We start from the raw sequence: 27,283 nt of genomic DNA on the forward strand, positions 1-27,283 counted from the left end.
AATCGATGGTAAATATTACAGACGTCTGCAGTGATAATTACTTTACGGACATATGTCATGAAAACTAATCCCATCCGAATAGGGCTAATGACAGCATTTTATTTCAGTAGTGGCAATACAATGACTTGCGGCTGTATCAATGGTTTGAGCGCATTTGACTCGAGACAAGAGTGCTGCAAGCTTACATTTGCTCATGTGATTCTCAGGGTACGTTTACACGACAGCGATGTACAAAAAACGGAAAAGATTTTCCTTGAAAGGTTTTGCGTACAGACGACAACGTTGTCAAAACGATCCCCGTTCACACGGATCCACAAAAACGACTAAAAACGCAGTATTATGCATGCCAGGCCAGTAGTTGGCGATGTCACTTTGTAAAGAAACACTACGCGCCTGCGCACATAAGCATTCTTCCACAGAGCGGTGAAAACAAACAATGAAGATGGCGATCGCTGGTCGTAGTAGTGATGCAGTAAATCTACACTTTGCTGGAGAAGCGTCAATAAACTCAAAATCTTGAGCAGTACAAACAAAGTCCTGTAGTCCACAATTGTAGTTTTGAATGTCTCGCGCTTTGTTTTGAAGTACGCATGATGTCATCATTTTCATAAATTCGCGTTTTTGTATGTTTACACGGAGACGATAACGGCATCGTTTTCAAAAACGAGCACTTTGAAACCCGTTTTCAAAAGTTTGCGTTTTCAGGCCCCAAAACGCCGTTGTCGTGTAAACGCACAGCCAAAACGCATAAAAAGTTTTCCGTTTTTAGTTGAAAAATTTTATGTGTAAACGGCCCTTCAGTGGCTGTCCTGAGGAGAGATCAGACACGAGGTGCTCGATAGCTGCTTAGAAAAGGTTTCAATGAGAGTTAAGGATGGAACGAAATGCGGGCGCTATCCCATGAAGGGCGATGGAAGAGTGCAGCGCACATCTGTGAAAGGAAAGCTGTGAGGGCGGGCACTCTGGGGTACATGTAACTAATTTTATATTTATACATTTTAAAATATTGTACACTGATTTGCCGTATCAGGTTTAATTTGTTTATTTAGCATTTTATAATGATTATTGATCAACACTAACGATTATCAATTCTAGATCGATGCATATGAATCTGCAGGATAAGTAATCGATGCATCGGGAAAACATATTATTAAATTTGTAATTAAAAACGACTGTATTGATTTAGTCATTTGTATTTGATTTAGATGGTCTGTGCTCCAAGTCAGCAAACTTCGATATAGTCTGATTATGAAAAACAGAAGTGTGCCATGATATTTTGTGGTGTTCTTTAAAATGTGCTGTGTGTAAATGTTTATAAAATATAAATTCTTTCTCGTATCCAAGCATAATATGTAGAGACAGCAATAAATAAGCCATTCGAATGAGGTAACTACGGTTAATTTAATTATGGCCGTAAAAAGGATTTTCAGTCGCACTCTGCTAGTCATTTGTCTTATTCAGCTCCATTCATTTGTTAAGCTAAAAGCATCATGACAACACTTAGCTAAGTTTAAGACACTGGTTAGTCCCACATCCAACTTTTATTTTCACACTCCTTGTACTACCAATTTTAAGCCCAATTTTGCCCCCATTTATTTTTTTTATTACCAATTTTATCTCCAACCATAATAAAAGCAGAACTAAAATGTGGCAAAATCTCCAGTCCTCAAAGAGGTAGGCCCTAATGTTAGTTTCATTCTGAATGGCCACATACCTTAGCTTACATTTTGAAAAAGAGAGCATTACAAATAAAATAGACACACTGGGCCTGTTATATGATATATTTGATAAGACGCCTTTCATAAATGGACATTTTGATGGAGATTACATTGGCTGTATCTCAACACATCGTGTGCTGCCAACTTAGCATTTTTGAGCATCTCAATTTGCACAGTAGGTAGCAAAATTATTCTATCTTCTAGACATTAGCTGTGTCCCAAAAGCACTATACTGTACATGCACTAAGCCATGTGGTGTAGTTTCGTCCCATATTGAACACTAAATGTTTTTTTACTACACGGATGCATTCGCCGTTTAACAACTGACGGAAGTGACATTTCAAACGCATGCGACGTGTTGCCGCTAGCTTTAGCATGTTAGCCAACCTCAGTTCAACACCTGTACCTTAAACAACGTACATATTCACACAGCATGGGGTAATAGTAAAACATTCAACTAATATTTGCAAGGTGCTGTCTTCACTGAAGTTTCACTAGTTGCTACATTCTCCATTAGCAACTACTTCGGCTGCTTCAGTGTGGAGCTCTCTAGCGTTTTTGTTACTTTTGTTGGTTTGTCATGTTTTTTGTCACTCTTTCCCGATTAGTTTCACCAGGGAAGAACTGCTGAATATTCGACAGAGCATACCTGATCACACAAGTGATCCACACACAAGGGAAGCGAGCCGGCGCGCTTGTGAAGCTTTGTCAACATGGCTTTAGGACTCCACTGCCGAGTATTCATCTGGCGAATGTCCGCTCCCTCGCCAACAAAACAGACGAACTGCTTTTGCTCACTCAAACAAATAAGGACTTTTCTAACTCCACTGCTCTATGTTTCACGGAAACCTGGCCGAATGAAGCCATCTCGGACAGCGCGTTTCATCTGCCAGGCTTCCAGCTGTTCAGAGCTGATCGCGTTGCGGAATCATCGGGGAAAACGAGAGGTTGTGGAACATGCTTTTACATCAACGAAAGTTTTAACAGCGTTGAAGAAGATGTGCTGTCCAAATTTATAAGTGCTCTTCATCAACTGTAAGCCTTTCTATTCACCGCGGGAGTTTTCCTTGTTCATTCTGGTGAGTGTTTACATCCAGCCACAAGCATGTGTGAACACAGAGCTGCAACAGCTGGCTGATCATATCACAGACACAGAGCAACAACACCCGGACTCACTTATTATTATTCTGGGAGATTTTAATAAAGCTAACCTCACCCGTGAACTGCCAAAATACAAACAACACATCGCATGCCCCACCAGAGACAGAAATATACTGGACCACTGCTACACCACTGTAAAGGATGCATATCGCTCTGTCCCCATGTGCAGCTTTAGGACTCTCTGATCAATGTCTGGTTCATCTTCTTCCGACCTACAAGCAGAAACTAAAATCAGCTAAGCCTCTAGTAAGGACCATAAAGAGATGGACTAATGAAGCAGAGCTGGAACTACAAGCCTGCTTTGTCTGCACTGAGTGGAGTGTTTTTGAAGCTGCAGCCACAGACCTGGATGAGCTCACAGATACTGTGAGATCATATACTGTATCATTCAATAATGATAAGCCATGGTTTACAGGAAAACACAAAGAGCTTCATCATGCTAAAGAGGATGCTTACAGAAGGGGGGATAAAATTTGGTACAACCAGTCCAGGAACACACAGACTAAGGAAATCAGAGTGGCTAAAAAAAGCTACTCTGAAAAGCTGAAAAAACAGTTTTCAGCCAACGATCCTGCATCTGTGTGGAAAGACCTGAAAAGCATCACCAAGTAAGGCACCTCCCCCTCGCTCTGTAGAGAGTCAACTAATGGCTGATGAAATGAATGTGTTTTACTGCAGGTTTGAAAAGCCCAGTCTTACACTCCTCCCCTGCTCTGTTCTTCACTTCATACACACACCAACACCTCCTGGAACCCCCCTCCTGCTACTCAATCTGCACTTATGATCTGTGAGGAGGATGTGTGCCAGGTCTTTCGGAAAAAAAAGACTAGGAAAGCTTCAGGCCCAGAGGGTGTTTCACCTGCCTGACTGAAAATCTGCGGTGACCAACTGGCCCCCATCTTCACACAGATCTTCAATAGATCACTGGAGCAGTGTGAAGTTCCCTGCTGCTTCAAACACTCCACCATCATTCCAGTCCCCCCACCAACAAAAAAAAAAAAATCACAGGACTTAATAACTACAGACCTGTTGCTCTCACATCTTCACCAGCTGAGGAAGTTCAACCTGCCACAGGAGCTGCTGACACAGTTCTAATCGGTCGTCATTAAGTCTGTCCTGTGTACATCTATAACTGTCTGGTTTGGTTCAGCCACCAAATCAGACAGAAAGAAACTACAACGGACAGTCAGGACTGCTGAGAGGATTACTGGTGCCCCCCTGCCCACTCTCCAAGACCTGTACATCTCCAGAGTGAGGAAACATGCAGGTAGAATCACTTTGGACCCCACACACCCTGCCCACTCCCTCTATGAACTGTTGCCTTCTGGCCGGCGCTACAGAGCACTGAGTGCCAGGACATCCAGGCACAAGAACAGTTTTTACCCTCAGGCCATTTTCCACATGAACAGTTACACTGCCTCAGGCCTCCCCCATAGTGCAATTATGTAAATACATATCTCATGTACATATGTACATTCACATATTTAATTCAATAATTGTATATACCCCTACATTGCACATACATTATCACTTGCACATATACATACACCATTCTGTTATATGTCCTATTACTTGTATGTCTATTTATACTCTTACCTTGTTTTATATTCTGTCTCACTGTAATGTTCTGTGTGCACTTGTTTCTCCTATCACCAAAAAAAAAATAAAAATCCTTGTGTACGTGACTACACTTGGCAATAAAGCTCATTCTGATTATTTACAATTGTTTTGTCAGACCAGCAACGTAGCCAGTTAAGTCCGCCCCTTCCACTACGTACTGCAAGCCACGAGTGCTGAATGCATGAAGTGTCCAATATTCAACACTCCGTTTTGGCGGTTAAAAAAGTGCACAATCCGGGTACTCATAGTGCACTTCTTTTTGCTGCATTTTCAGTGTTAACATACTACTTGCACTACTTACACTACAAAATAATTTCGAATAGTACATAAGTGTGTGGTTTGGGATAGACTTTTGAATACATTTTTTGTGTATAAGGCAATTTCATAATGCATTGCTACTAGCTCAATAAAAAAAATTCAATATAACCTGGTGCACAAAGCCAAGGAAAATGTTTTTTATAAAGAATATTAGCCTATTGTTTAAGTACTGAAAAGAAACAGTAGGTAGGCTAATTGCTCCATATAACAGAATTAGAATATGAAGGATTTCACCTAATATTTGTGTGTTCTACAAATGTTTTGTGCTTATTAGATCTAATAATAATCAAAAAGATGCAATGACAGTGACTTAAGACTAACATTCTGCTTAACATCTCCTTTTGTGCTTATAAAAGAAAGAAAGTAAAACAGGTTTGAAAGTCAATGCCTTAAAGCATGTGTCAAGTCAGCTACTTATGAGGTTCTATTTCAGTTAGCAAGCTGTTCATGCACCTTAGACAGCTGCCCACATAGACAGTGAGTCAGCTATAGGTTTTGGCTCTAAAGACATTCATTGACAGCTTTTGTTATCTTTGTACTTATACCATATTTTATGAAACACTCTAAACCAATCCATTCTAATTACGTATTCAGCATTCAGCAGATGTACAGAACATTATTGACAGTATATACTACTGCTCTTTGACTTCCTTTCAAAACTGATAAACTGCATAATCCCAAAGAGACACTCACCAGAAATTTACCAGGAAAGGGTGTTCAAGGTTCTGCATAATCTGTAGCTCTTTGAAGACATTGCGCACCTCATTGCGCTCCACACACTTGAGTTTGTTCATATACTTCATGGCGTACATCTTTTTAGTGTCTTTCTTCTGAACAATGCATACCTAGAGAATAACAGATAGACATCAGAAACATTTATAGTAAATGACCTTAATTGCAATAAAACAGACTTCTAGGTTAAAAAGTCTGCCATTTCACCAAAGTAAAGGTCTGGCAAGACAAAAACCCAAATGTAACCAAATATTGTAAAAGAGCACAACAATAGGGTTCCAGAGGTAAAAATCCCTATAATTTTCTTTTAGTAAAAAATAAAAACCTTTCAAGAGAGACCTATGATGTGCTCAAAAATTGTTAAGTGATGATATACAGTATGGAAGTCCCAAACCAGTGCGATTCAACTTTCAATAGCTGAATTCCAATTGAAAAACTACACTACCCATACTCATAAAGAAAGATCCACCAATCAGAGAACTCGCAGTTACAATGGAAATGGAAATTGCAGTGACTGCCCCATCCCATGAGACATTGCAAATGACGTAATTGAATCTTCTTACACTCTCAAACTTCTTTTATATTTATCTGAATATCCCAATACTTCATGGGATTGTAGTTAATTCCCTCATAAAAGACGTTTAGTATGTTAAAGGTATATTCCGGTTTCAGTACAAGTTAAGCTCAATCGACAGCATTTGTGGCATAATGTTGATTACAACAAAAAATTATTTAGACTTGTCCCTCCTTTTCTTTAAAAAAAGCAAAAATCGAGGTAACAGTGAGGCATTTACAATGGAAGTGAATTGGGCCAGTTTTTGGAGGGTTTAAAGGCAGAAATGTGAAGCTTATAATTTTATAAAAGCACATACATTAATTCTTCTGTTAAAAATCATGTATTATTTGAGCTGTAAAGTTGTTTAAATCGGCATTTTTACGGTAGTTTTAGGGTTTGTTTACATTACATCATCATGGCAATGAAGTTGTAAAATTGGCTAAAAGCTTAGTAAGTGATTTTATGACACTAAAATCATGTTAACACGCATTTTGTTTATGTCTTGTGTGCTATACTTTTGAAACAGTGAGTATTTTAATGTTTATGGATTGGCCCCATTAACTTCCATTGTAACTGCCTCACTGGAACCCAGATTTTTGCTTTTTTTTTTTTTTTTTTAAGAAAAGGAGGGTCAAGTCAAAATTGTATTTTGTGATAATCAACATTATGACACAAATGCTGTCGACTGAGCTTAACTTGTATTGAACCCGGAATGTTCCTTCAAGTCTTGTTCCTTTGTCTTTATGTCCAGTTGGTTAGTTTGGTTCAAGGCTTAAAACTCTTTATTGAAGGATTCTTAGAAATGTCTATAAACAAAAATGTATGGAAAAATAATTTTGGAAGCAAAAACAGTTGATGATTACTGTTGTGCTCTGTAGAAGAGTGAACAAAAGTTAGATTACCACAATGGAAAATGTCAGCTAGTAAAATAATTTGAATATTTATACTGAATATCGAGGATTACTGGCATTGTTGGCTTGCCATATTGTACGGTCGATGTAGTAGTAATTAACCGTCTTGAGGCTGACTGGCACATTTTATCTTGAGTCAGTTAATTGAAACCCACAAATTAGGTCTTGCGCTACAGTACCAATGTTTCAAGCACAATCAATGAAGGCCACTGATGATTCACATGGGCTTTAGTTCCATGAGCTTCAATTAAAAGTGTGTGCTTCAAGTGAATGTGAAGCAAAACTTACCTTTCCAAAACTGCCTTTTCCAATGGCCCTCAAGATCTGAAAGTGGTCAAAATTGACTGTGAAGAGACAACAAACCTGATGAGCTTTCATGCAGATGTTTATCTTTCAAAAGTACATTAGTGCATTAGGCCAGTTAAAAGATGCAACATCTAATACATTGCTAGATTGACTTGCATATTACTCTTTTATATCTAATATTATACATTTGCCATTATACATTATGACATCAAATTAATCCAAACTCACTGTCTGACCTGTCAATGAACTGTCTTTCTCTGCTCTAGAGAATGTCTATCTGATGCTGCAGTCTAAAGCAGTCAGTATGCTGACAGCAAAGTGCAAGACAGCGATTCAAGTCTGATGTTCACTGCTTTGTTGGTTATAAATATTGTAATCATCAGCTAAACACAGCCTGATCTCTTGATAATTACGTGACTGTGGCAACATTTTAGCAAAATGACATTACGTGGTTCATTACATGTTTCATTGCGGTTTCAAGGTGAACTGTCCACTGAGGGGCGCTAAAAGCAAGTGTAATGCTCTCCAAAAAAAGATGATGTTTTTAAGGTTAATGTTCTATTAAGTTTTTAATGAATAAAACCTACCTCCTTAACCCTTAACCTAACCCTCCCTAAGACCTTTAACAGAAACCTAAACGATAGTGTCATAAAAATCAAATGTAAGACGAAAAACGCAATAGCTGAAGCAACCACGTGATACTGTGGCACTTTTATGAAACTTTGGACTCACGTGTCAACCCACGTGTTTTGCTGGTCTCGAACCCCAATCTTATGGGTCCAAAGTCCAACACTTTATCAGTTGTGCTACCGTGCAAGTTAGTCACACTTGAGTAAGCTTGTATATGTAGTTGGTTATGTAAAGCAAGCGTTAAAATATAACATCTTTCAAATCATGTGTAATAAAAGTGTTTAGATGTCATAAGATAGCATTGTGTGAGGAACAGAGCAAAAGTGTTTATGAACTTATAATCTGCCGTTTTACTGTGATTTGTGTGAAAGTGAATAAAAGTCATTGCTGTTGTAGCGCCTGTAGTGTTCATTTTTACCCGGAAACTGCCCCAATGTAATTGACTGGCCATACGAAACTTTCATGAGTCAGGGTGCACAGGTATTCATCAGTCCAAAACAAAGTTTGGTAACATTATCAGGCTGCTACAATGAGTGCTGTTGAGGAAAAAATAATTGCTAGATTTGCCAAAGTTTGGCAGGTTATTGGCATAAAATCTGCTTTTTGACACTCAGTTTGAAGAAAAGAACAAGTGTGAGCCATTGTTGCTTGATCAGATGACTGCAATGAAGTGGGAAACCAAATCTACAGATGCTTGATTGTAAATAAATCATGATCTTCAGTAGTTATAAAACATAAACTACTCTAATGCTTGGGTTCTGGGAACATGGGCTGAAATAAAGTAGACTAAATGTAGACTAGATCTAAATGTAGACTACTTTCATGTAGCCTGAAATCGACCCCATTCTGCCAAATTAGAAACAAGCTGCATCTCCAGACTGATCTCACAGTGAAATCGGAAACAGTAGGTTTACTTTTTTTTTTAGCTAAAATTGGTGTGTGCTTCCCAAAATGTGAAACACTGCCCCCAGTGGCCAAAGCAGTAAGTGTTGTTGGGCGTATGGGCACGTCTGACGCAGCGCGCTTCTTGTGGTGCAAGAGGAGAAGATAAACACATTGGAGCCGATGCAAAAATATCTGATAGCAGATGGCGCTTGTCGTTGAGTCTGCATAATGTGGTACCGGAACACTCAGAAACAACATGCTGACTTCCCGTGTGATGATGTTGGTACCCCCCATCAGACATTTTCAATTCAGATGTGTTTACCTTCATCTCTAGCACTACTCATGGATGGACTGGCCATCGGGAGCACCGGGACATTTCCCAGTGGGCTGGTCGGTCGAGTAATGTGCTTGTGTGACTAATTGGTCGCATTTTGTTTTGGAGTCCTACTGTCAGAATGTTTGAACATAACTCTTCATATATTAGGTGTTAGTTAACATTTTACAGATTTTATTGTTGTAAATATCAGCCATTCAAATCTGCATCCCAACTCAATGCTTTACTGTCAAATGTGCATTTCTATGTGAAAAAAAATTAATATTAATTCAAAATATCAATTATTAATATTGTTAACTGTATTTGCGATTCAATAATAATACCCCACCCCCACCCCATTTGGATGGCACAATGATTGCAGAGGAACGCGTAGAATTTTACCTGGGCCGATATTTAGTCCCAGTCTAGCACTGGCACTACTGTAGTGCAAGAAATCCCCGAGATACGGGTTCTTGTTTCATGGAAACAAAAAAGTTATCGTAAAAAAAAAAAAAAACATATTTTGGAATTTAATATTTATTGTTGAATTTTTAATGATGAAATTTTGTGCGAAATGTTGTCTATTGAGATATTCACAGCTTAAATATTCAACCATTTGAAATTGCATCCCCAAAAAATGCAAGCACTGTTATTGCAATGTGTTATTTTTCAGTGGATTACTTTTATGCAGCCTAAATGTAACTTTTGGACCACCAAAGTGCTGGCACTCGTGTACTTCCGTTATAAGGACCTGACAGAGCTCTATGTTCTAAAAATCTTAATTTGTGTTCTGCTGAAGAAAGACAGCTATACACATCTGGGATGGCATCAGGGTAAGTGAATAATGAGAGAATTTTCATTTTTGGGTGGACTATTCCTTGAATATCCACTAAAAGATCATGGTGCCCCGCCAGAATACCAATTAGTTTGGCTGACTTCAAAAGCAGTGTAGTTGATCACCGTTAAAAACTTCAAAAAGTGAAGTCAACTGAAAACCTCATGAAACTTCATCAAAGCGAACACTAATCACCCTGATGGTAACTACAAACAAAAACACAACATTTTACAGGAAGAAATCATTAAAAACAATCAAAAAAACTTAAAACCATCTATTAACACTAAAAAATTAGTTACATTTCTACAGATACGGGTCAGGAGCTTCAGTTAATGTTCACATCAACCATCAGAATGGGGAAAAAATTTGATCTCAGTGATTTCGACCATGGCATTATTGTTGGTGCCAGACGGGCTGGTTTGAGTATTTCTGTAACTGCTGATCTCCTGGGATTTTCACACACAACAGTCTCTAGAATTTACTCAGAATGCTGCCAAAAAAAAAAAAAACATCCAATGAGCAGCAGTTCTGTGGACGGAAATGCCTTGTTGATTAGAGAGGTCAACGGGGAATGGCCAGACTGGTTCAAACTGACAAAGTCTACACTAACTCAGATAACCGCTCTGTATTCTCTATTCTGAGATGTGGGTTGGTGCTGTTTTGGTGGCACGAGGGGGACCTTCACAATATTAGGCAGGCGGTTTTAATGTTGTGGCTGATCGTGTTGAGGAGGAGAGGGCATGGTCGAGAGTTTGCCTGGAAAGAGAGTAAGTGGTAAGGGTTCTCACCTGGGATGAATTGCTGGTAATTGCTTGTTTCTGTGTTCACAGTGAGAGACATAGGAAATAAAAGGGCCAGTCCTCAGAGTGTGAGAGAGAGAGACAGCCCAGCTGACAAGCTATTTGTGTGTGTTGGCCGATGACATTTTTGAAGATTTAAGTTATATGAAGCTATATCATTGCGCATTGAAGCAAACTTATTATTTTGTCAATAAAAGTGACATTCCTGAGTTGAATCGCCGTCTCCCGCTTCCTCATTTCTTTGAACTTGTTATACTGGTGCCGAAAGCAGGGAAAACGAGGAAGAGGATACGCTGCCATGGAGTCATCGCCACTGGAGAGTGTCTTCAGGTCCATGGCCAGCATCCACCAGACCCTCCTGGACCTATGCACGGAGCAGAAGCAGCATTTTGAGGTGCTCCTTAGAACCCAGGAGGATGACCGGTGGGTGCTGCGGAGCCTCGTACCTCAGGAGGGAGTGGCCACCGCCCTTTCTCCGGCAGCAGCGAGCCCTCACGTGTTGCTCACTAAGATGGGCCCTCAAGATGATCCGGAGGCCTACCTCGAGCTCTTTGAGCACACGGCCAAAGCCCTGAGATTGCCGCATGAGCAATGGCCATTACATCTTCTGCTGCTGTTGACCGGGGAACCCCAGACTGCGGCACAATAACATCTGGTCGCCAACCTCCTGGACTACGAGTTGTTGAAGAATTCCATCCTGTAATGGGTCGGCCGCAGCCCAGAAGAACACCGCCAGCGCTTCCACTCCTTGATGCTGAGTGAGGTCGGCCACCCCTTTTGCCTTTGCTAAGCAGCTCCGTGACGCCTGCCGGTGGTGGTTGCTGGCTAGGGAGAACAGCGATGCAGACGATGTGATCAACTTGGTGGTGCTGGAGCAGTTCGTCTCCCGGCTGGCGTCACTGGACAAAGCGGTCCAGCTGGCCGAAGACCATCTGGCAGCATATCCGGGGGCCAGCGCACCCCACACCCTTTCCCCTCCTGTTGTCTCATTCCTAGCTCTGCTCCACATCAGGCTGATGCTGGGGAAGGGGAGGTGTCATCCTCCCCTGCCCTTAAGTAATTCCCGATAGAGGATTTCCCTTTAGAGCAGTCGTGAGACGAAACCCTGAAGCACGTATTTGACCTAGTGATAGTGATTGATGGTCAATGTCTTCAGCCGGGTATCACCCTCGCATATCCATATTTTTTAATTATAAAAGATCGGTTGTATAGAGTGACACAGGATGCTCGGACAAACGAAAAAACAACCCAGTTGTTGGTACCAAAGAGCCGTTGGGAAATGTTATTCCAGGCGGCTCATTATAATCCGATGGCAGGTCACCTGGGACAGGGGAAAACACTAAGCCATCTCAAGTCTCATTTCTATTGGGCGGGCATTCACGGGGATGTTTGCCGTTGGTGTGCAGCATGCTGTGAATGTCAGCTGGTGAATCCGCCAGCCACTCCAAAAGCGCCATTGCACCCCCTCCCATAAATTGAGGTCCCCTTGGAACTAATTGGCATGGACCTCATCGGGCCATTACAACAGACAGCACACGGGCATTGCTTTGCGCTAGTCCTGGTGGATTACACAACGCGATATCCAGAAGCAGTGACTTTGCACAACATCTCCACGCATAGCGTTGCGGAGGCACTCTTCAGAAATATCTCCCGAGTGGGGATTCCGAAAGAAATCCTCACTGATCAGGGCACTGCTTTTATGTCATGAACACTATGCAAGCTGTACGAATTATTGGGTATTAAATTGATTCGGATAAGCTTGGTCGAATGATTTAATAAGACCTTAAAGAATATGATTCGGAAGTTCGTGCATGAAGATGCTCGGAACTGGGATAAGTGGCTCGAATCCCTGTCATTTGCAGTGCGAGAGGTCCCACAAGCCTCCACATGGTTTTCCCCGTTTGAATTGTTACATGGGCGTAAGCCCCGTGGAGTTTTAGACATCATGAAGGAAAATTGGGAGGAGGGATCTTCACAGAGAAAAAATTAAATTTAGTATGTTCTTGACCTGAAAGCAAAACTCCACACACTGGGGCAACTATCACAACAGAATTTTTACAGCACAAGAACGTCAGTAACATCTGTATAATAGAGGAACTCGGCTACGGGAGTTTGCACAGGGAGATAAAGTACTTGTATTGCTCCCCACATCGAGCTTGAAATTACTCGCAAAGTGGCAAGGGCCCTTTGAGGTCACATGGCGAGTTGGGGAAGTCGACTATGAGGAAGTGCTTATGGATGGGGCGGGGCACGTCAGATTTACCACCTCAACATACTAAAACCATGGAGAGAGGCGGTCCCCATATCCTTGGCGATGGTAGTTCCAGAGAGGGAGGAGCTCAGACCGGAGGAGAATCTAAAAGCCAATCAGTTCACCCCGGTCCCTTGTGGAGACCACCTCTCGGTGCCACATCATACGGAGGTTGCAAAAGGTTTTTTCGGATGTGTTCTCACCACTCCCTGGCCTCACTAATCTCACAGAACACCACATCGAGACAACACTCAGAGTAGTGGTACGTAGTCGTCCCTACCGCCTACCCGAACACAAGAAACAGGTAGCATGGGAAGAATTAAAGGCCATGCTCGATATGGGGTTAATAGAATAATCCCACAGTGATTCGGCCAGCCCGGTGGTTCTGGTGCCTAAGAGCAATGGCTCGGTCTGGTTCTGTGTGGATTATAGGAAAGTCAACACGGTGTTGAAATTTGATGCGTATCCAATGCCTCGTATTGACAAACTGCTTGATCTGTTGGACACGGCTCGCTTTTATTCAACACTGGATTTAACAAAGGGTTATTGGCAGATCCCCTTAACGACGTTGTCCCGTGGAAAACGGCCTTCTCCACACCATTTGGTTTACACCAATTTGTGACCCTTCCGTTTGGTTTGTTTGGGGCACTGGCTACATTTCAGCATCTTATGGACAGGGTCCTCAGACTGCACACTGCATATGCCATTGCCTATTTGGATGACATCATTATTTACAGTAATGACCGACAGCAGCACATGCAGCATCTGGGGGCCGTTCTGAGGTCGCTGCAACGAGCGGGGCTCACTGCACACCCGAAGAAGTGCACAATTGGGCTGGTGGAGGTACTGTATCTGGGATTCCACTTGGGTCACGGGCAGGCCCTAAATTGATAAAACCGCGGAGATTGCGACCTACCCGAGACCAAAAAGAAGGTGAGACAGTTCCTGGGGCTGGCTGGCTATTATTGAAGGTTTGTGCCTAATTATTTGGATGTCACCAGCTCACTGACTGATCTCACTAGAAAGAGAGCCCGTTGGTATCTGGAACTCCAGCTGTTTAAGTTCGAGGTGGTCCACAGGCCGGGGGCCCAGATGGCTGTTGCGGACTTCCTCTCCAGAAAGTCGTTAGTCCGGACGGTTCCCCGGCCTGAGTCGGGCAGTGGGGGTATGTGGAGGCAAGGGCATGGTCAAGCATTTGTCTGGAAAGAGAGTAAGCGGTAAGGTTTTTTGTTTCTGTGTTCACAGTGAGAGATGGGGAAATAAAAGGGCCAGTCCTCAGAGTGTGTGAGAGAGAGAGAGCTCAGTTGACAAGCTGTTTGTGTGTGTTGACCGATGCCGTTATATGAAGCTATATCATTGTGCATTGAAGCGAACATATTATTTTGTCAATAAAAGTGACATTCCTGAGTTGGAATCACCGTCTCCCGCTGCCTCATTCCTTTGAACTTTTTACAGGTGTGTATATATATATATATATATATATATATATATATATATATATATATATATATATATATATATATATATGTACACACACCCACACACACACACAAATCTTTAAAACACAGATTACAGGCAGTCTCTTGAATTTGGGTAAATGATGTAGGTCAGCCACTTGAGAATGCTGACACCCTTTTTCCAGGGGTCATGTGCATGTCCTAAATAGTAAATGCCCCATTTCTAAGTGAACAACAATGAGCACAACAGGGCTTGAATAAACCAAAATATTGCCTAAAGATGTCAAACTTTGAACAAAAATTTACAATGAATAAAATGGCTCTCCGTCTTTCAAAACCTTCGAAACTCAAACTTATATATACACAAAATAATGTTATAAACAATAACATTTTACTCTCCATCAAACATGAACAATAAGAACTACTTGAACAATATCTCAATTCATGCAGCTTGGTGAGGAGGGATGTGCTGTGCTGATTTTCATCTAGTGGACGATAAAGGTGCTAATATACTTAAATCAAAGGAAGAATGGGTGTGATATCATTTTGAACAAAATCTGGCCAAAAAGAGCGTGTTTTTGCGGTGGTTCGAAACAGATTGCCATTGCTAACTTTTAAAACTTTGTGCCGAATGTTAAACACATTTTTAATGCCATTGGTCAACATAATCAGTGGGTGTGACCTGGTGCTCCTCCTCCTTTGATCTTTTTCCTTTTTTCTTTTTTTTGATTTGTTCTCTCAGTCAAGATCAGTCAACATAAACACACTGAATGCAGTTACCAAGCTGCTGAAAACGTACCTACATCTGTGCGATCACTTGTTTGAGACATATTTCAAGAACATATGTCATTTTTTAGATTAAGTCTACAGTATAAAAGTTTATAAAATATATTATTACATGGGTCTCTGGAATACTTGATTCTGATTGGTCAGTGGTGCCATCTATTGTTCTGAAATTTCTGAATAACAACTGCATATCCGGGGATATCAAACCGGTCATCCGGGTATTGTGAGTCATCTTTCCTACTTCTCTACAATCTATAAGATCTATACAAGTAAAATAATAAAATAATTTCAACTCAAATCAATGTTTCATGTCCATTTATTTATTTATTTGGCAAGTAGTCTTGAGATGGATAATGAGCAGTCAGATGGTCATTATTTACAAAATAAACACAAACAGAAACCAGAAGTGGAATTTAGCTGTTCAGCTATTTCTTTCTTCCCACATAATTACATAATTTAAACCATGTATTTGGTTAGTAGCCGTGTAAATAAACCCCTACGGGGTGATTCAAGACCCCTCCGGGGTCTAACAACTGGCTGACTGTACATTATTCCTTACATAACAGATGATAACCAGTGCTTATTATGGCCACCAGTGCGGGGTTACATGTAATTGGGGCTACATAATCAGATTGCAAAATCAAGTACTTTTAATTATTTTATTTTTTTATTAATTCTAAATTAAAATACTGATATACTTTAAATCTTTTTGTTTGTAATAAAGAATGGAATATATTTTCTCCCTCTTTGTATTTTTATGTCAGAAAGGTAAAAGATGATACAATGGTACTTTTCAAGTTGAAGGCATGTGACATCAAATAAACAAGAGTTAAATCCGAAAGTAATCAGATTAGATTACCTAAAGCATGTAATCCAAGAGAATACATTACAGATTACAATTTTAGTTGTGTAATTTGTAATCAGTTACATATTACAATTCAGAAATAATCTACCCAGCACTGATGTCCACCTATAGCTTGTTAGCATTAGCATTAGTACCACAAATGCAAATGTAAAAATGACAAATTACACATTATCTACTGCATATATATTTATTTAAATCCTTGTAGAGTGGTTAAAATTCTTTTACTGATCTCATGTGAATTCTGTTCATAGAATGTATTACGTGTAGTCTTATGACAGGACAGTGTATGTCTCATCTTTAAATGGTCCTCTAAACGCCGGCATGAGCGAGTCATAAGGTTCGCAAACAGTATACTGTTGCTCAGCTGTTTCATCCTTTTTTCTAGCTCTGAGCAAAGAATGAAGTATCACCATGAGGGTATCTAAATCTTAAAACTGGTGAAAAAAATAGACTTACATTGAAGGAGAAACCCAAACCATATCAAGAGACCAGAATACAACAGAGACTTGGGGATGGACTTTTTCACTTGGCCCAGTAAGCAACCCCCTAGCAACCATCCAAAACGCCCTAGCAACCACCTAGCAATGCCTTAGAAATCATATACAACACAATGCCCAAGCAACAACCTACCAGTCTTGGGCATTGACTTTTTCAACCGGACCAGTAAACATCCCCCTAGCAACCATCCAGAACACCCTAGCAACCACCTGGCAATGCCTTAGCAACCATACCCTAGCAACCACCTAGCAATGCCATAGCAATCATACACAACACCCTAACAACCACATAGCAACACCCTGTCAACACCATACCAGTCTTGGGGATGGACTTTTTAATTTGGCCCAGAAAGCAATCCCTTAGCAACCATCCAGAACACCCTAGCAACCACATAGCAATGCCTTACCAACCATACCCTAGCAACCACCTAGTAATGCCTTAGCAATCATCCACAATATCCTAGCAACCACATAGCAATGCCCTAGCAACATCCTACCAGCCTTGGGGATAGACTTTTTTACTTGGCCCAGTAAGCAACCTCCTAGCAACCATCTAAAACACCCTAGCACCTACCTAGCAATGACTTAGCAATCATACACAACACCCTAGCAATCACATAGCAATGCCCTAGTAACAACCTACCAGTCTTGGGGATGGAATTTTTAATTGGGCCCAGTAAGCAACCACCTAGCAACCATCCAGAACACCCTAGCAACCACCTAGCAATGCCTTAGCAACCATACACAACACCCTAGCAACCACATAGCAATGCCCTGGCAACACCCAACCATATTAACTTTGAATTCACCAAGTAAAATAGGCCAATCAACTGTTCCTGTAACTCCACTTACTGTACTATAGGGCTATCTCTTTATTCCTCACATACACACACACACACACACACACAGGTGTATTGGAATCTGGGTTGTAACTTTTTAGACTTATCTACACAGACAGATTTATAAGTATCTCAATAAAAGAGATTGTGAGATTTATGGGCTTTGCTTTGGAGGATTAGCTTTTTTAAAGTGAGCAGTCTTATGAGTTCTTAAAACAAACATAATAGTGAAAAGTGGAGTACTAGGAAGGGAACATTGATTAAGTGTGACAGGATATTTCAGTTTTTAGCTATAACTATATTACACACACACACAAATAAGTGAAATTAAAATACAGACAATTACGTGAGGTTAACCCTTTAAGCTCTGAAGGTGTTTTTTTTTTTAAAGATTTCTTGTTTCAGTGGCATACCAAAAATTAAAGGTTTATAACTAAAAAAAAATAAAAAAAATAAACGTTTTTTGGTATCATTGTAAAGTAAAATTTTCAAATTTTTTAATGATATAGATTATGATACATTCCGAGACTCTCAGCCTAAGAAACTGCTGAAAAATAACAAAACAAAATAATTAATCCAAAAATGTACTTTTTTTTATTTTTATTATTTGACATCTCTGGGTGTAAATAAGGTGGATCCGAAAAACTGCTTTTGTTTTGTTCCCAATCGTGTCAACTGTATCTGAGAAAAACTTTGTGTTCATATGACAAAGCAATCAAAAGTTATAGCATTATATAAATAATTTATCATAGTGTCCAAAAACATCTCCAAGTGTACAAAAGCCTCTCCAAACAAATAAATCATAATAATTGTAAATAATGCACTAATTGCACATGCAAACACAACAACGACTAAAGGTTTGCATAGCATGAAAACATTATATTAGTAATGAGATTTCACAGAATGAGTTTCATTCTGTGTCATTTGAGTCATCACTGAGTCTGTGTCATGTGCTTGGCGCCATCTCCTGGTGGCCATTTGTAACATTGTGCTTCGTGTGGATTATCTAATGATCTATGCATCTGATTTCCTTGTGTGTGGGCTCGTTTGAAAGATAATCACCTCCTCTAAGTAATGGTATGTGATATTTTATTGTTTATGTTTTGTAAAGTAATAAGCGAAAAACGTGGCATAAAAGCAACACCAACATAATTGTCAAAGACATATGCTTAGCAATTACCCTGTATATTTTTGTGTGCGAGTAAAACAAATAGGCTGGTTGTATTTTACTCTCTTTCACTGAGAGGTTTCCAACAACATATGACACATGACTATTTGATCAGTCTGATGTTTTTACTGATTGCAATAACATGTACAGTGCAAATTGTTTTATAAATTATCAAAATGAAACACTTCTGATTTGTCTGCAAATTTTAAAGCACTTTTCAGTTCAGTTTTGGTCATAATGCCTACATGCAATGGAAAGTAGAGCTTCTAAACTTTCAAACGATACCTATTTTGTATTGGTCAAGACTATAGTTATTAATATAATTTAAACGATTATTATTTTTTCTCATCCTAGCTTGTTTTGTCAATGTCTATTTTGTCAGGTTAGAAATAAACATCAAATATTGCTTTTCAACACAAATAACATTTAAACTTAACTTCTGTGACTGGAAATGTTTGTGGTATTTAGAATCATTGACATCAAATGCACGGCACACACCAAGTTGGGATAATTTTTTATTTTTTTGTATTATCTGTAAAGATTATCTGTAAATAACGGCTTAAATGTCGGTCTGTTCCTCAAACAAAGCTATCGTATGTCTTCAGAAGACTTGGAATATAGTGCACAAGTCATTTAGCTTTTATGGTGTTATTTTGTTCTTTTTGGAGCTTGACGTCAATAGCAGCATTCTGTGGTGAAATATTTCGGTATAATGATCACTAAACTGAGTAACTGACTGCCAATTTCCAATTTATCTCTCCTAGTTTCATGTCTCTCGTATCACTTTTCGCCATGTAAAATCATTTCAACACAAATCAATATTTTATGTCCTTGTATTTATTTATTTTTTGAGTAGCCGTGTAATAAGAGGATTAATGTGCCCCTTCAGAGTGATACAAGAGCCCTCACTCTTCACGTCGGGTTCCTGATCACCTTGTGGGGGTTTATTTTGCGATAATGACTGGCTGATTGTACATGATCTTTTCCTCAACCTCTTATCTCAACCTTATCTCAACAACATGTTTTGTTATAGAGTAAGACTTACCCTCTGCTGTGTCCTCACTGACCGATGTCCTGCTGGACTGTCCAAGTCCCATGTCTTCTTCAGATTTCTCCAGATTAAAATGGAAACATCTCTGTGTTGGTTGATGAGGATATAAACCTCTTTAACAGAATGACCTGTGACAGTACACATGAGAGGGCGGAGTTTAGTGATAATGTTAGAAAATATCTGGTCACACTTTTTATTAAAGTTATCATGTTACATTGTATGAGAGAGCGGGCTAGTTGTGTCAACTGGAAAGGTTTCACAAGGACTATACTGCATCTCAGTAAAGATTTTGAGTCACAAGTTCAAATACACAAATGTGTGTGTGTGTGTGTGTGTGTGTGTGTGTGTGTGTATATATATATATATATATATATATATATATTAGCCAAGGCTTTAAAGTATGTGTGTATACAGAAATTTAGTTATAAAAATAAACTCACCTTGAGAAATATCCACTGGAGTTAAAAGTGTAATAACTAGCCCAAGTCTCCCCAGTATCATTACTGTCAAAAATTATTTTGTGGTGAAGTACTTTCTACATTGAATAAGTTAGTTTAAGCATGAACATAAAAATATTAAGTAAACACTACATTTCTTTTTGTAATTCAAACTTGTAAAAATTACTGCTTTAGCTTATACAATTATACATATTATTTATGATTATTTGTTCTTTTTACAATATGTCATTGTGTATCAGTCCTAAAGTTGAAAGCCTTGTCATATTTATTCCCTAATATAAATACATTTCATTGTTAAATAAATGAAGTAAATTTTACTTAACTTTTTGAAGCTGGTTTTCCCAGCCTGTACCGGGTTTGAATAATTAATGAGCTTGCTTGGTTTCTCTGTTTTATTGTTGATTTTGTTGTTCTTGTTTTGTGAAGTCTGAAGTTAATTTTCTACTTAAAATGACCCGTTCGTGATCAAAAAAAAAAAAAAAAAAAAAAAAAAAAAGATCTGTTAATTGTTACCATAATTGTACATTATAGTGCATTTTGTAACATGTTAATAATGAAAGTTGTAAATGAGTACTGTTTAAGTAAATTGTAGGCTACGTTTACATTTTTACTAAGCTTATTTAAATACCACGTACATCAGATTTTTAAGTAAAAGCTACTGAAATGTTTAAGTTAAATTGATTCTGTCACTTCAATACAGGCCCTAATGTCATGAAATTAGGTCTATTTTACTTACTTTTATAGCATTAACATGTACTTAGAAAAACTGCATGCAAAAACTTGAGAAATAATAATTAAGTAAATTTTACTCGACGTTTTTCAGTGATTTAAAATACCAGTAACAATAAAATGTGAATGAATGATTTTTGTCTTAAGACTCAAACAGACCTGTAGATGAACTCCAGACTAGTGTAATATGATATTACATCATAAGAGCGCAATAGAAAGCATTCACCTACCGTATTACATGCCAAGATGAATCAAATCCGATTAGTAAATGATCGAAAGAACGATCGCAGGTTACCGGCAGTGATGCACAATCACACAGCTGACTGCAGTGTAAAGGTGAGTGTTATGACACATGAATCGAGAGTATCCCGCACAACTTCTACACTCAGTAAGGTACACCGCAATGCTGTCAGCAAAACCATGCAGAGCCGGAGTCAGTGACACACTCACTTGCATATGCTGCTCACCTCCGATATACATATAAACACACAGCCAGAACCGTCTCGAAAGTGTCTCCGACCCCGCTGCCTGTCCGTCGGATCTGAGAGCGGTGACGGTGAGCTCGCGTCCTCAACTGTTGAGCACAATGATGATCATGCGTCTATATGCTGCTCTGATCTGGTGGTGATGATGGGTGAAAGCGTCCAACTTGTGGGGAGGTTCGCGCGTGATGTGGTTAAAGTCATCTGTATTCAGTGTTAGTCTGCTGCTGGTCTCTTCGAGAACTTTGTGATTGGCTTCTACATCGACGCAGTGTTTGTACAATCGGATCATTAATCAAACAGACACTCGTAGGTTTGGTTACTGATGTGGCGCTCGTCTGGAACTATTAATTTAACAATAATTTATTTAAAAAAAAACACTAAAAATGGCCTTCATGCAGACAATGATTTGACACTTCTTAATTTCTGAATTAAAATGAAAAAGAAAGTATGTATTTATTTATTTATTTATTTATTTATTTATTTGTGGGGCATGTCCTAACAAGGAGGGTGTGCAGTATTAACTAAGAAATAAATATTTCATTAACTGGTTTTGCTTCAGGACCCTGATTTTACATTGGACACATGGCGACCCAGCACAGTTTTAAAATGGTTAAAGTATGGTATTAAAGAAAACAAGGACGTCTATGAAATCAAACACTAAAATGTATTGCTGTTACCATGAACTGCATAGACCCAGACAAATGTAAAAATGATTAACATGACATAGACTGACTAGGAAAAATGAACATTTTGTAAATTGTTCATGACCCTGTTTTTTGGGTCGCCACTAACCAGCTGAGAACCCTAATATGACCTTAATATGACATGGCATGATTAGTTCAGGTTGTGAAATGGTAAAACCCCAAGAAAATAAATGGAATATGGAATTCATTCATTTTTTTACATAAAAAAAAAAAAAAAAACATTTTTATCCCCTTTTCTCCCCAATTTGGAATGCCCAATTCCCACTACTTAGCAGGTCCACGTGGTGGTGCGGTTACTCACCTCAATCTGGGTGGTGGAGGACAAGTCTCAGTTGCCTCTGCTTCTGAGACCATCAATCCGCACATCTTATCACATGGCTCGTTGTGCATGACCGTGGAGACTCACAGCATTTGGAGGCTCATGTTACTCTCCGCGATCCATGCACAACTTACCACACACCCCATTGAGAGCGAGAACCACTAATCATGACCACGGGGAGGTTACCCCATGTGACTCTACCCTCCCTAGCAACCGGGCCAATTTGGTTGCTTAGGAGACCTGACTGGAGTCACTCAGCATGCCCTGGATTTGAACTCGTGACTCCAGGGGTGATAGTCAGTGTCAATACTCGCTGAGCTACCCAGGCCCCGGAATTCTTTCATTTTATGTATTCGTTTATTTATTCATAATTCAAAAACGCATAATATTTCAGGTATTTTAAATACTTTTCACCCTTAAAAATATGCCTAAATTGTTTTTTGAAAATGACGATTAAAGGTGCGGTCACACCAGTGTTGGGTAAGTTACTCTAAAAAAAGTAATTAATTACTAACTACACATTACATCTTCTACAGTGCAATTAGATTACTGTACCAATACTCTGTCTGAAAAGTAATTGCATTACTTATTACTGATTACTTTCTAAAACCCTTATCAACCTTGACCAGATGAAAAATACAAGGAAAGTCATGAAACTGATTTTTTAATTCTTTCAAATAAATCATATCAAATCAAATAAATTATTCAAGAACTGGCCAAAGAATTTAAGGGGGCAGCGTTAAATTAGAAAACATAGATTTTAATATTAGATGTTACATTTCGATTTTAAATCCACTATTGTTTTGTATAGAATTGTTCTTTAGTCTATACAGTATTTAACGCAATTACATCAGAAGTAACTGTAATTAAATTACTGAAAAATTAATTTAGAGTAATCCCATCCTTTTTTCAATGAAAAAGTCATTTAATTACAGTAATTAATGACTTAGTAATGCATTACACCCAATACTGGGTCAAACATACCTTCGCACGTAAAATTCCGTGGGCGAAATTACAATCATCTCAATAGGAATCGGCGCGATTATGAATATCGCGCGATGGACTTCCAGTGGTGAAGAATTCCCCCTCACGGATTTCACGTGGAGTTTGGTGAACTTTATGGCAAACATTCACCGCATTGACCAATAGGAAGCTGCTTGATTTGGCAGTGACCTCTGAGTGGGTGGTGCTTCGTACACAGCTGGACAAGGATATCATTTCAGTGTTGATTTTTTTTAAAATGAACTCTGCCAGAGTATGAAGTGCAGCATTAAAAAGAGGCTGCTTGGCAATTATTTTTCTGCTGATTTCACACAACCTCAGCATCCGCCCACGTCATCTTGTCAACATTAAAAAAGTTTAACTCCTAAAGACATGAGTTGTAATTTTACAATATATGTAGGAAATCATGAGCACTCACATTAAAATGAAGACTCCAGTCATATCAGTAACCTTATAAAAGCTGTTTTATTCTACATGGAGAGGGCCACACATGGGGGCTGCCATGTTAGAATCACATGACCAGCTGAATACTACTCGCTTAATCTCAGTAACCGTCCTGTTATTTGACACTTTCACTCATTGATTAAAGTAATCATGACTGACTGTGAATACTACATTTCTACAATGACATCTGAAACTGAAAACTATTGAGTTTAAATGATGCTGCATCCAAGGTGTCAGTGTAAGTCCAAGATAACACAAAGACAAAAGTTACTGAGTGCACCTTTTAGTCAAAGAGAACAACATGAATATAATTATTAAATTTTTAATAACGCTGTGAGTACATTTTAAACTTGATTTTTTTTTCTTTTCATCCTTTTGTTCATTCTGTGAAAGTCATGGGGTTTCTTATTAAGATATTTGCTTATCATGCATTTCTTTCTTTATACAGTATGAGGCTATAATGAATTTGCTCTGGGTCATCTGTTTTTGCGAGCTGAAGCCTGTTTAGACAGTTAGAGCAATAGGATCTCTCAAATTCAAGTCAAATCACCATTTCACTCTTGGCACTTCAGAGAGCTTTACTAGATTAGATGCTTGATGCACACACAGCTCTTTTATAGCCTAAATGGCATTTACAAGTGCACTATAGCCACCTTTTCCTGAAAAGATACATAACATGTTTGATCTCACATGCATACTACGTCACAAAGAATCAAACTTAAATTATACAGCTGTTATGTATTCAGAAAGAAAAGTTAGTGGCTGAGTTCAGAATTGCATAGTTGCATTGACTGATATGGCAGAACTAGTATGAGTAGGATTCCATTCTGAACTCAGCCGGTTTTTGTTCTCAGTGAAGGTCAAGCAATAAGATTCTGCAGATGTTATGCTGCCCTCTAGTTGTACAGAGCTGAAATGGAATATTTTTTTTTACCCAATTATGATTTTACACACATACTGAATTAATTTATAATTCAAATATGTTTGCTGTCAGACTGCAGATTGAGACAATCTTTGAGTTCTCAATAACAGTCTTTTTTGGTTATGCATTTAAATCTTGACATGCAATGCTGTGCATGATTTATCTTTAAGATAGAAGTTGTGGATGCAAAAATGCATGAAAATCAATGTGTTTTATGATATTGATAGCTTGTCACTGAATTTTTACATTGTATTTTTATTAAAGAATGCTCAATTAATTTGATGGAATTTGTTATGAAATTAAAATGCATAAATCTTCAAATATTTTTGAGTGAGTTTGGAAATAATGCTGTCTAGGACATTATTGGCCCTTATTCTTGGGAGCCTGGTTTCACTTGCGATCTTGGCAACTTAATTGAGTGCAGACTGTATGTGATCAATCATGTAACATGGAGACCACAGGTATGTGACATTTACGGGTCTCATTTGTTTTTTATAGTTTTTTTTTTCTTCTTTTTTTTTTTTTTTTTTCCTAAATAAGCTGTCCAACTTTCTTCATGCATGTACAAGCCCTCTATACCTCCCTGAATTTAAGTGCTGAAGATAACGTCATCCTTATTTTAGTGAAAATACTTTGTTCTATAAAGCTTTGGAACAAATGATTACTTGAATATGATGCAACATGATGACAATACTCTCAGAAATGTGTATTTATTCTCTGGGCCATATTTTCCCCATTTTCATTTTGTTTCTGTAATAAATATGGCATCCTTTATCTGAGTGGTCCAAGCCATCTGAACACAAAAAATTTGGACGGGATTAGATGGGGAGACTTTGTGACAAAAATGTAACACTTGTGTGTAACACTCAAATGAATGGGAAAGACTACAACACAGAGCTTTTTTTTAAATTATTATTATTTTTTATTTGTCACATAAAAATCAATAAATCAGAGACAATGCAATGCTAAGTCTGAGTCTGACCCCTGTGTGACAAAGTTCATGCTAGAATTTAGATGTTTGAAATAAATGACAGGTAACAAAATAATAACTTTTCTTTGTAACACAATCAGATTTGACTGTGGCAGCATGGTCATGTTTGACAGCATACTGGAGCATCATTGTAAAATCTGACACTTCAATGCTACAATTTGACATAATAGTTTTTTTATAATGTTTAAATATATATCAAATGCATATCTAGAAATTAAGTTTGTTAGAACATGAGCTTATAGACATCAGCCAATGCATGCAGCACTGAAGCCATCTACTGGCCACAGTTATTTCATGTAATACATTTTTATTCCAGCAGATGTCACCAGAGACCTCCAATGCATTATTTATTTTGATGTTTTGACACTCTTTTCATTTACTGAAATAAAGGTTTTTAACATAAAAAATAATATAAACTATGTTTATTTTATATGAAAATTAATGGTGTAATTTAGAAATTTAAAGCAAAATAATGTCTAAATACCATAATATCTACCCCAAAATGCACAAATTTTGTTTTTACTTTAGAAAAATGATTGTTATTACATATCTTTCAAATTTGTTTTAAATATTACACATGTATGTAGGGGTCATCTTGACTTTTAAAAACTTAAATAATAATATTCCATGTTCAAAACAAGTTAAGCTCAATCGACAGCATTTGTGGCATGTTAATTGCCACCAGGAACTAAAAACTAAATGTTTTTCATTTCGGTTCGTTCTGAGAAGCTGGAAAGCTGTTTAAATCATAATTTTTATAGTCTTTTGGGGGTTTAGGATTTGTTGACTATGTTTTTATGGCAATGAAGTTGTAAAATTAGCTAAAAGGTTAGTAAGTGATTTTAACACAGTAAAATCATGTTAACACACATATTGTTCATGCATATCTGGCTATACTTTTGAAATAGTGAGTATTTTAAAGTTTACGGATTGGCCCCATTAACTTCCATTGTAAGTGCCTCACTGGAACCCAGATTTTTGCTTTCTGTAAAGAAAAGGAGGGATGAGTCAAAATAAATTTTTGTGGTAATCAATAGTATGCCACAAATGCTGTCGATTGAGCTTAACTTATTGAACCCGGAATATTCCTTTAAATGTGACTCATAAACAAACAATTCACAAGGATGAAGACTAGCTAAGAAAACGCATTCTGGGCAAACAAGTTTTAGTAACATAATGGTGGAATATAGGGTTTGACACAATGGGACCTGCCATTAAAGAGTCTGTTATAAACTTTTCAGTTCAGTTGAAAAAGTAAAAAGTTATTAAACAATGATCATAAAATGATTCATGAAAGTAAAAATGTAAAAAGTAACACAAAAATATCAAACCATTGTTTTGGCCAACATAAATTGCAATTAATAAATTGTATAAAATTCCAACATATACATTAAAACATGTGACAACTTGCCCCACTAAAAATGTGACAACTTTATCCCTATGACCTGACATTATGAAAAATACCCACGTCTTGGATACATATATATAATTGATCCATTGTAAATGCATTCAGCTAGACAAAACTGACAT

The 27,283-nt window shown here is 38.3% G+C and overlaps 1 protein-coding gene across 4 annotated transcripts in view; it reads right to left on the reverse strand.

Annotated features, from left to right (window-relative positions):
* Positions 1-21,622, reverse strand: part of LOC127429141 (serine/threonine-protein kinase 32B-like) — an 89,550-nt gene extending 67,928 nt beyond the window's left edge. For 2 of the 4 annotated variants that reach the window (XM_051677995.1, XM_051677992.1), the window contains exons 1-4: positions 21,117-21,622; positions 19,694-19,827; positions 7,305-7,360; positions 5,511-5,662 (exon numbers count right to left, since the gene is read on the reverse strand). In XM_051677995.1, coding sequence (XP_051533955.1) covers positions 5,511-5,662; positions 7,305-7,360; positions 19,694-19,745 — 260 coding nt within the window. In that variant the 5' untranslated portion in view covers positions 19,746-19,827; positions 21,117-21,622. The remainder of the gene's footprint in view (positions 1-5,510; positions 5,663-7,304; positions 7,361-19,693; positions 19,828-21,116) is intronic. The other 2 variants (XM_051677994.1, XM_051677993.1) reach the window with 2 other exon arrangements.
* Between the last annotated feature and the right edge of the window lie 5,661 nt (positions 21,623-27,283).

The sequence above is a fragment of the Myxocyprinus asiaticus genome, chromosome 38 (assembly GCF_019703515.2).
Source record: "Myxocyprinus asiaticus isolate MX2 ecotype Aquarium Trade chromosome 38, UBuf_Myxa_2, whole genome shotgun sequence".
NCBI lineage: Eukaryota > Metazoa > Chordata > Actinopteri > Cypriniformes > Catostomidae > Myxocyprinus > Myxocyprinus asiaticus.